General features: G+C 41.9%; 1 protein-coding gene across 1 annotated transcript; it reads left to right on the top strand.

Moving 5' to 3' along the window:
• Positions 1-428: 428 nt before the first annotated feature.
• On the top strand, positions 429-10,002 carry LOC142659995 (uncharacterized). Its single transcript, XM_075836645.1, has 6 exons — positions 429-432; positions 546-605; positions 1,299-1,742; positions 2,573-2,905; positions 6,779-6,867; positions 9,841-10,002. The coding sequence occupies exons 1-6, from the start codon at positions 429-431 to the stop codon at positions 10,000-10,002; spliced, it is 1,092 nt and encodes a 363-aa protein (XP_075692760.1).
• Positions 10,003-10,880: the final 878 nt, after the last annotated feature.

Genomic DNA, 10,880 nt, shown 5'->3' with positions numbered 1-10,880 from the left:
TCATTGTAGGTCTATGATGGTGGCTAGCCGTAGCTTGAAGCTTATGGGCCCCTGATTGAAAATCTATAACAGCCCCCACCCTAATTATCACATCTCATTTATAGCACTGCTATTCTCTTATATGGCTGAAGGGTCAGTGGACAACACAGATTCAAGGGCCAGGGTTTGATAAAATAATGATAACCACCCATGGTGTAGATATAGGGGGTTCCCGTAATGTATGGGTGACATTGAGCAGGGGGGGGGGGGGAAACAAATGACACTGCTAGAATATTGCTGGTGAGAAAGCATAATATGTGCAAAAATATATTTTTTGCCGGAGTGCTTCTTTAAAGATCAGAAGCCAGTGAATATGATACATATACAATAAAAGTGGCAAATACTTTTTCCTAGCACTGTAGACTATAGAACCAAAAATGCATTGAATTATGGGCAAGTTACTAGTAGCAAAGCATTTCTGAGCCTCCTGTTATGGACATAGGTTTTTCATGTATATATAATTTTTTCCCAAAAATGTTTATCTATTCTTTTGTTTCTTAACTCAGCAAATGCAGCAATTACAACAAAACCATCAGCAAGTATAACCACTCCGACCACAACTCTTGGTATGTACCATCTGCACATTGCTCAAAAACATAAAAGCTGCCATAGACCCTTCCTCATTTTAGGTCTATGTTGGTGGCTAGCTGTAGCTTGAAACTTATGAACCTCAATGCAAAATTTATAACAGGGCCCCCTAAATATCACATGTCATATATAGCACTGCTGTTCTGTTATATGGCTGAGGGGTTACTGGACAACTCAGGTTCAAGGGCCCGGGTGCGATAAAAAAATGATGAACCACCCAGGATGTAGCGACAGGCGGTGAAATATAAATATTTTTATTTCCCATTCTCTTAGTCAATACAATATTTTATTACAATATTATTATAGTTGAAGAGCTATAGTTGGTCACCCAGCCACCCAGCTGCATACCAGTTTACCAGACACTTCATATTCCCCTCTCCATGTCTGCCAATTTTGAGTACACTCATAGTCACGTACCTTTGCCTTCTATATCCACTTAGATTAAAATACAAAGGGAAGGTGCTCCTACATTGCAGGATGATCGCCCATATGACTTTGCTTATGCACTGAGCTAGTATTGACAACTCCTTGTTAAGGTTTCCCTTCAATAATTTCATTTTCAACCATATTTTGATCCACTGAAGGGAATCCAGAGCTGTCAGAGCCTACAGAATTAGTTATAGTGTGAATGCAGTAAGATATTAATTGCAAAAATGTGTCTTTGTGTCCAGGCACAACAACCTCTACCAGCACACGAACACCAGCGCCAGAAAATTCAGCGCCCACTGAGATCCTCCCTGTGGCCACTGGAAGTCTTACTTCTATAACAACCACTTCTGAAATTGTTACCACATCTGTAGATCAGAAGGAGACGGCTAGCAGCAATTCAAATAACCATTCAACATCTTCTCAGCTGCAAGATACTTTGTCAACAAGACCCCCAATGGAATCCCACCTCTCTACTAAAGCGTCTACAGAGACATTGCCTGGAAATGAAATACAAACTAATTCTAGTGTCAAATTACCAACTGGCAATACTGAATCTACAACTGATAAAATGTCTTCAACGTATGGTAGGACACCAGGACAGAGTACAACGTCTGATGTGCCAATTTCATCTTGGAAAGACAACACAACCATACAGCAACAGTCAACTAATACCAACCGTACACTAGGTAAAAAAAATCATTATGGCTTATTTCATACACACTTTTTTTTAAAAATTCTACATGCACTTTTTAAGGGCCTTTTTTGTGGCTTTTTATCCAAATAGTATATTTTACTAGCTCTATTTATTTTTGTAAGTTGCGTTTTTCATGTTGCAAATCATGTGATTCAAAGATTCCTATTTACAACACATGATATATTCTGAAAAAACACCACAAAAAAGCCTTAAAAAAATACTACACAAATTGACACATGAAGAGGAACAAAAAAAAAACTATGGAGGTCTATGAGTAAAAACGCCACTAACTGCATAAAAAAATGCCAAACTAACCCCTTGCTACCATTGGCAAAAATATCCACTGAGTAAATAAAACTCGAAACAAATCCACTTAATATTGATCACATCTAAGATGCGATCGATGTTAGGTGGATCCTGTATGTCAGAGACATGCAAGACTTCTCTCAGCCGAACCGTTAATTTAGCTGAACTGACGGAATCGGCTGAGAGAGAGCGATACAGCTTCTATTTATACAGGATACATAGAGGCTGTATCATAAGAACTAAAAACATTTTTGAATAGAAGTCAATTAGAAAATTGCTTAAAAACACAAAACACATTGATTTAATAAAAAAACATAATAATAATACATTCAAAGGTGTACATAGCCTTTAAGTAATTATCTGTCCAGATATTTTTACAGCATATTGCACAATCATTTGGATAGGCTTTTAGATATCATTATTATTCATGCTAGTCAAATCTTCGAATCTCAAGAATTTATTTACTACTTAAGATACTGATAATGATAGTGTTTTTTTGTTGTTTTTTTTTTACAGATCCTCAGGTTGTAAGTACAGGAACTCTTACTAGCTCCACACAACCTGATATAACATCGGAGCCTATGAAGGAAACAACACCTCAGGTTGTGATTACACCTCCAACAACCAAGTCCATCACACCATCAACTGTTACTAATGGATCTGATGCTTTCCAAAGCTCTTCATCATCCACTTATAAGTCTTCTATTGAAACCTATTCCTTACCCTCAACTGTGGTCACTACTGCTCCACATACTACTCTTCACGGGTTGACAGAATCACCAGCTTCACATTCAGGAACCACGTACATCGCTTTTACTTCCACCGAGAAAACGTTGTCACCAAACACAGGTAAGTGCTAGAGAAATACTGTTGTAGCTCGTAATTGTTTAACATTACAGGACATAAAACTAAGACGTTAGTAACCAGATCATGTATAGCGTGTCTACAGGGTCTGTTCACCTTTGAAAATAGTCACAGTTTACATATAGAATCAATGCATATAGAAAGATGAATAACTTTGTAAATACATTGCATTACTAATCTTGTACTTGATTTACAGCCATTATTACAGTACTGTACTACAGCACAATACTGCAATCTTCATAGCTGAAATTTCCCAGCAGCCCTTCCAGTCTGCATAGGGCCTCCTCCGATGATTTACATTGTAGGTAGTAGAAGTCTTTATATGAGGCAACGTACAGTAAATTATGCAAAGAATAACTCATCCACTGCAATAAAGATGATCTCAATTTAGGTGTTAGGGATGTCTGACAAAAAGCTTGTCGACTGTTTCCAAAGGCAACCGACAGAACTGTGAATGCAGCTCTGGACTATATTACAGGTTAAATGATGTCATGAAGTTGGTGATGGTATAGACTTTTGTTCTAGAGTCGTGGCTCTGGAATATGGTGCTATGTGGATCTTTTCTGTGTAGTTCAATATACCAGAAGGCACTCCTGAGCAAACTATAGTTTGGTGATAAAAGGCCCATTGCCTCCTGGACATTTCTTGAAATATATCTTATAATTATGTATACCTAATATACCTGTGACTAATAACTATAACTAATCTAGTGGTCTGTTTAGCTATTTTTATCAGACTAATGTTGGGATGATTTGGTTGAATAAAATGACAAAATTACTTAATCTGAATACTCCATATGGGAAAAACATTTTAATAAATTGTATATGTTAGAGCCAGAACACTCTCCTTAGTCATTGCTACGGTCACAACGGAAGGTCTACAACTACTTAATGCAGAGGCGTAGCTAGGTTCTTCAGCACCCTGGCCAAAAATTTGGCGCCCCCCCCAAACCTCTTTCCCGACATCTCCTTCCACCGCGCCATGTTTGTTTTCTCTACCAATCAGTTAGGTGTCATTTTTTTAATGTAACTCGAATAAAACCATTTGTACATTTTACAAGCAATATAGTTCTATATACAACACCAGAACCAAGCTCGTTACATATATACAGCACCAGAACAAAGCTCATTACATATTTACTGCACCATAACAAAGATCAGTACATAAATACAGCACCAGAACAAAGCTCAGTACATAAATACAGCACCAGAACAAAGCTCAGTACATATATACAGCACTAGAACCAAGCTCATTACATATATACATATATACAGCACCAGAACAAAGCTCATTACATATTTACTGCACCATAACAAAGATCAGTACATAAATACAGCACCAGAACAAAGCTAAGTACATATATACAGCGCCAGAACAAAGCTCATTACATATATACGGCACCAGAACAAAGCTTATTACATAAATACAGCACCAGAACAAGGCTAAGTACATGACTACAGCACCAGAACAAAGCTCAGTACATATATAGAACACCAGAACAAACCTCATTACATATATACAGCACCAGAACAAAGCTCAGTACATAAATACAGCACCAGAACAAAGCTCAGTACGTATATATATAAAACACCAGAACAAACCTCATTACATATATACAACACCAGAACCAAGCTCATTACATATGTATAGTACCAGAACAAAGCTCAGTACATAAATACAGCACAATAACAAAGGTATATATATATATATATATATATATATATATATATATATACAGTACCAGAACCAAGCTCAGTACGTAAATACAATACCAGCACAAATACAGCTCAATTTAGTGCAACCCCTATATATATATATATATATATATATATATATATATATACATATAGTATATAGGTTCGCACTAAATTGTATACAGCTCCCAGCATTGCCCAAGCAATGGTAAGGATATGCTGGGTGATGCTGTTTCACAAAAAAAATAATACCACCCATAATCTCGCTGCAGATCATATAGTGACTCCAGTACTGATTAGAGGCAGAATAAACATTTACATTAAGTGACTCACCGGTGACGTCTCCGATTCTAGTTGTTCTTTTTCTCTTTTCTTCTCCATCCAGTCCAGACCTCTATGATGACTTCTCCCGGCCACAGCCCATTTCTGCAGTTTGCCACTCAGATGTCTTCAGCTTCTCACTTTTCAAACATTTCTGCACCTATAAACAAAGATAAAGTTCTCATGATGCCAGACAGTGTGCCCCTAAATATAACAGCACCATACACTGCATCTCTAATTACAAAAGCACCATACACACTCCGTGCCCCCTGTAGATAGTGCCACCCATAGAGCCCCCTGTGGATAGTGCCCTACATAGATCCCCCTGTAGATAGTGACCCCCCCATAGAACTCCTGTAGATAGTGCCCCACATACAGCCCCCTGTAGATAGTGCCCCACATATAGCCACTCCTGTAGATAGTGCCCACATATAGCTCCCCTGTAGATAGTGCCCCACATATAGCCCCCTGTATATAGTGCCCCATATAGCCCCCTCTGAAAATAGTGACCATATATAGCCCCCTATAAATAGTGTCCCACATATAGCCCACCCCCGTAGATAGTGCCCCACATATAGCTCCCCCTGCATATAGTGCCCACATATAGCTCCTCCTGTAGATAGTGCTTCACATATAGCCCACTGCTGTAGATAGTGATCCACATATAGCCCACCCCTGTATATTGTCCAACATACAGCCCACCCCTGCAGATAGTGCCTCACTAGCTCCCCCTATAGATAGTGCTCTACATATAGCCCACCCCTGTATATAGTGTCCAACATATAGCCCACCCCTGTATATAGTGCCCTACATATATCTCCCCCTATAAATAGTGCCCTACATATAGCCCACCACTGTATATAGTGCATCACATATAGCTCCCCTATAGTACTCCACATATAGCCCACCCCTGTATATAGCCCGCCCTGTAGATAGAGCCCCTCCTGGAGAAAATGGCACTCCGATTTTTAATTAGGATAAAAAAAATAAAAACTTTACAAACTCACCTTAATCCCATCCGGTGGCAATGCAGACCTGCTCTCTTCTGAGCAGGTCTGGTGGGTTTGAACGACACACGCGGCGCGACTAAGTTATCGTTGAAAGGCGCTGATTGACAGGGAAAGTCATTCTGCCCTGCCAATCAGTGCCCTTCATAGATGCAAGCAGATGTCATCACGCCGCTAGCGTCTATGAAAGGCGCAGATTGGCAGGGCAGAATGATTTGCCCTGTCAATAAGCGCCTTTCAACGATGCAAGCGGCGCGATGACGTCATCGCGCAACTTGCGTCATTCAACCCCAACAGACAGTCTCAGAAGAGAGCAGGTCTGCATTGCCAGTGGACGGCATGGGAACGGGATTAAGGTGAGCATGTAAAGTTGTTTTTTTCATCCTAATAAAAATGTGAGTGGAATTATCTACAGAGGGGCTCTATGTACAGGGTGGGGTTATTTACAGGGGTGGGCTATATGTGGAGCACTATAGGGGAAGCTATATGTGGGGGACTATACACAGGGGTGGGCTATATGTGGAGCACTATTTATAGGGGAGATATATGTAGGGCACTATCTACAGGGGCTTGCGTCATTGAAAGGCGCTGAATGGCTGGGCAAGGAACGTACCCGGCCATTCATCGCAGGTACAATTATAGTGCAGGAGGCCCTGGCGCCCCCCACCACCTTCTCTCTTAGTTGTACTCGGGGCACATGCCCCGCCTGCCCCCCTAGCTACGCCCCTGCCTAATGTTCCTACTAAACATTAACATGTAGTAACATATTATACAGTACAATCATCAGTACACAACATATTTAATGATATATGTACCCATATATCTCTTTTTTTTAGTTACTTTCTACATTCTTCAAATAACGTTCACAATTCCAAGCACAGATGTGATTGATGAAGATATGGTCACTTCCCTTCTACAAAGTATGGTAAGCATACCTCCCAACTTTCAAGTATCGCAAAGAGGGACAACCGATGCAACGCCTGTAGCACGGTGTGGCAATTTTTTTCCTTTTACGCCCCACCTCTAATCCCACCCAATTTCTGCCCATACACACCCGGTTCAGCCCGCACAGTATCATCCTCCCATAGTGCCTCCCACACAGTATAATGCCCACTAGCTGCCCCCCACACAGTATAATGTCCTCTAGCTGCCACCATACAGTATAATGCCCCCATAGCTGCCACCATACACTATAATGCCCCCATAGATGCACCCATACAGTACAAAACCAACACAGATGCCCCAATACAGTATAATGCCCACACAGATGCCCCCATGCAGTATAATGCCCACACAGATGCCCCATACAGTATAATGCCCACACAGATGCCCCATACAGTATAATGCCCACACTGATGCCCCATACAGTATAATGCCCACACAGATGCCCCATACAGTATAATGCCCACACAGATGCCCCATACAGTATAATGCCCACACAGATGCCCCATACAGTATAATGCATACACAGATGCCCCCCTACAGTACAATGCCCAAACAAATTTCCACATACAGCATAGTGCCCCATGCAGCATAATGCCCCCATAGCTGCTCCCACAGTATAATGCTCCCCATAGCTGCCCCACACAGTATAATGCCCCCCATAGCTTCCCCCACACAATATAATGCTCTCCATAGCTGCCCCACACAGTATAATGCCTCACATAGCAGCCCCCACAGTATAATGTCCCACGCAGTATAATCCCCCCATAGCTGCTCCACACAGTATAATGCCCCCCATAGCTGTCCTCACAGTATAATGCACTCCATAGCTGCCCCCACAGAATAATGCCACCCATAGCTGTCTCCACAGTATAATGCCCCATAGTATAATGCCCCCCATAGCTGCCCCACATAGTATAATCCTCCCATAGCTGCGCCGAGAGGCTCACGGCAGAGTCAATGCTGGAGTAAGGAGCTGTCAGCTTCTTGCTCCAGCATTCAGGAAGCGGGACAAGAGCGGTCAGCACTGTGTGGATATGGGGGCCCTATGGGCCCCCTGGGCTTGGGGGCCCGGTCACAATTGCACCAGTTGTGACCCCTAGAGCTACACCACTGCCCTCCACCTTTACTAAAACCCCAGTTCCAGCTGCAGAAAAACAGCCCCAAAGTATAATGCTGCCTCCACCATGCTTGACTGTGGGTATGGTGTTCTTTTGGTGATGTGCAGTGTTGGCTTTGTGCCAAACATACCTTTTGGAATTATGGCCAAAAAGTTCAACCTTGGTCTCATCAGACCATAACACATTTTCCCACATGCTTTTGGCAGACCTGATGGAGGTCTTTGCAAAACATAGCCGGGCTTGGATGTTTTTCTTTGTTAGAAAAGGCTTCCATCTTGCCACCCTACCACACAGCCCAGACATATGAAGAATATGGGAGATTGTTGTCACATGCACTACACAACCGGTACCTGGCAGAAAGTCCTGCAGCTCCTTTAATGTTGCTGTAGGCCTCCTGGTAGCCTCCCGGACCAATTTTAGTCTTTTCTTTTCATCAAGTTTTGAGGGAGGTCCAGTTCTTGGTAATGTCACTGTTGTGCCAAATGTAACCCACTTCTTGATGACCGTCTTGACTATGCTCCATGGTATATCTAATGCCTTGGAAATTCTTTGGTACCGTTCTCCTGACTGATGCCTTTCAACAATCAGATCCCTTTGATGTTTTGTAAGCTCTTTACGGACCATGGCTTTTGCTGTCACGTGTACCAAAGGAAATGTCAGGAAAATCCTAATAGAACAGCTGAACTTTATATTGGGATACTCAGAATCACTTTAAATAATCGCAGCTGTGTACTGACTACTATTTAACATGAGTTTAAATGTGATTGGCTAATTCTGAACACAACCACATCCCCAATTATAAGAGGGTGTTCACACTTATGCAACCACATTATTGTAGTTTTTTTTTTTTTATTCTCCCCCTCTAAATGATTTTAGTTTGTTTTTCAATGGAATTGTACACATTATGAGTCACATTAAACATGGAAAAAGTTCTGAAATGATTCATCTTCTACTGATTTTATGACAAAAACCTGGGGTCTGTAGACTTTTTATATCCACTCTAGATAGTGGCACACCCACTTTAAAGATAGTGCCAGCCTCTCCTGTAGATAGTGCTGCACACCCCTGTAGATAGCGTCATTGGGACTCCCTCTAGGAGCGCAATCCCAAGCCAGCGTATTGGCCAAGCTGTTGCCGGGTATTCCGCTCCTGGAGGAGCGTCGGTAACGCTCAGGTCGGGGATTCTGCTCCAGGAGGAGCCACTGACGTCACTGTCCATATATGGACAGTGAGGTCAGGGGTTCCCCCTAGGAGCGGAATCCCCACCAGAGCGCTGGCATTGCTCTGGCCAGGGATTCCGCTCCAGGAGTAACCCCTGACGTCACTGTCCAGATATAGACAGTGATGTCAGGGGTTCACTTTATGAGTGGAATCCCCAGCCAGAGCATCAACACCGCTCTGGCAGGGGGTTCCACTCCACTAGTAGCCCCTGCTGTCACTATCCATATATGGACAGTAACTTCAGGGGTTCCCTCTAGGAGCAGAATTCCCGGCCAGATCGTCGGCAACGCTGTGGCAGGGTATTCCACTCCTTGAGGAGCCACTGGCATCACCGTCCATATATAGACAGTGACGTCAAGGGCTTCCCCAAGCTCAGCGCTTAAAGTAGAGCGCTGTGCCCGGGGAGTCCTCCGTACTAATGCTGAAGTAGGGAGCTGACGGTTCCCTGCTTCAGCATCGGGTTCAACTGTATCTGCATCCTAAGGATCTATGCCAGGAGCAAAGCTCAGAAGTCCTAGCATCACAATTTTTTTTTAAATAAAATAAACCATCCACTGTAATAGGATTGTAAACATTGACTCTATCATCTATGTGTGTGTGTTTTTTTTTATCAGCTGAACGAACATCTTAACAACACAGAATTTGCTGCAGTCCAGATGATTGTATTTGATACAGTGAAGTATGTATTGTCATTAGTGTTACATGAGCAAGGGAACCTCTCCACATCTCTCAGCTTAGAGGGGTATTCTCTATTTTCTAAAATATGCCATCACTGATCGGAGGGGATCTGACTGCTGTGAATTTTATTACACTTACAGTCTCTTAAAAAAAGACTTTCGACCCTTACTAAACTATTGATAGACATTTACTTATGCATACACCTAGGGGTCTGATTCCAAATTAACAACAAGTTCCCTACTTGGAATACAAAGGTATGCGTGGGGGATTCCTGTGGTTTAGCATGTTGCGAACAATTATTCCTACTTCTATAACTAAATAAAGTATTTACAATATTCCATATACAATATATATTATTGTGGAATGTAAAAAAAATTGAATGCATGTTTGCAATAAACTAAAGAATAATATATAAATATTGTGGCAGGGGACCTTATCTACTAACTGAGTGCTTGGCCTTCTGGGACATTGAAGCTGAGGGACAGTTTAAAAATATGATTGGGAAAATAGGGAGGGTGGGGTAATTCCAGGTGGTTACAAGCAGAAAGAGTGGAATAAACTATAGGAAATATAAACCCCAGGACTCTTCCACAATTACAAGCATCATCTATTGGTTTTTTGATTGTGGAAGGGGCAATAATGTGCTTAGTATCTAGCCTTCTGGGATATTATAGAGGACCTGTCACTAGGTCACATAAGTTGAACTGGTTATCTTACCTGAATAGCACTGTTTTCCTGATTCCAGCGCTGGTTTTTTTTTTTATCCTGGAACCCCTCTCCCCCCCGCCCAGAGATTTGGCCCACATCTCTGAAACAAGGTGGTCCAGGAAAAAAAAACCACAAAAAAAACAGCGCTGAAATCAGGGAGACAGTGGTATTCAAGTCAGTTAACCAGTTCAACTTATATAACCTCCTGACAGGTCCTATTTAAGTCCAACCTAAGGAGGACACAAATAAGGATGTAGTATAACAGAGC

This window comes from Rhinoderma darwinii, chromosome 8 (genome assembly GCF_050947455.1).
Source record: "Rhinoderma darwinii isolate aRhiDar2 chromosome 8, aRhiDar2.hap1, whole genome shotgun sequence".
Lineage (NCBI taxonomy): Eukaryota > Metazoa > Chordata > Amphibia > Anura > Rhinodermatidae > Rhinoderma > Rhinoderma darwinii.
Note: the sequence above shows the minus strand (reverse complement) of the source record. Positions and strands in the feature narration are given on the sequence as shown.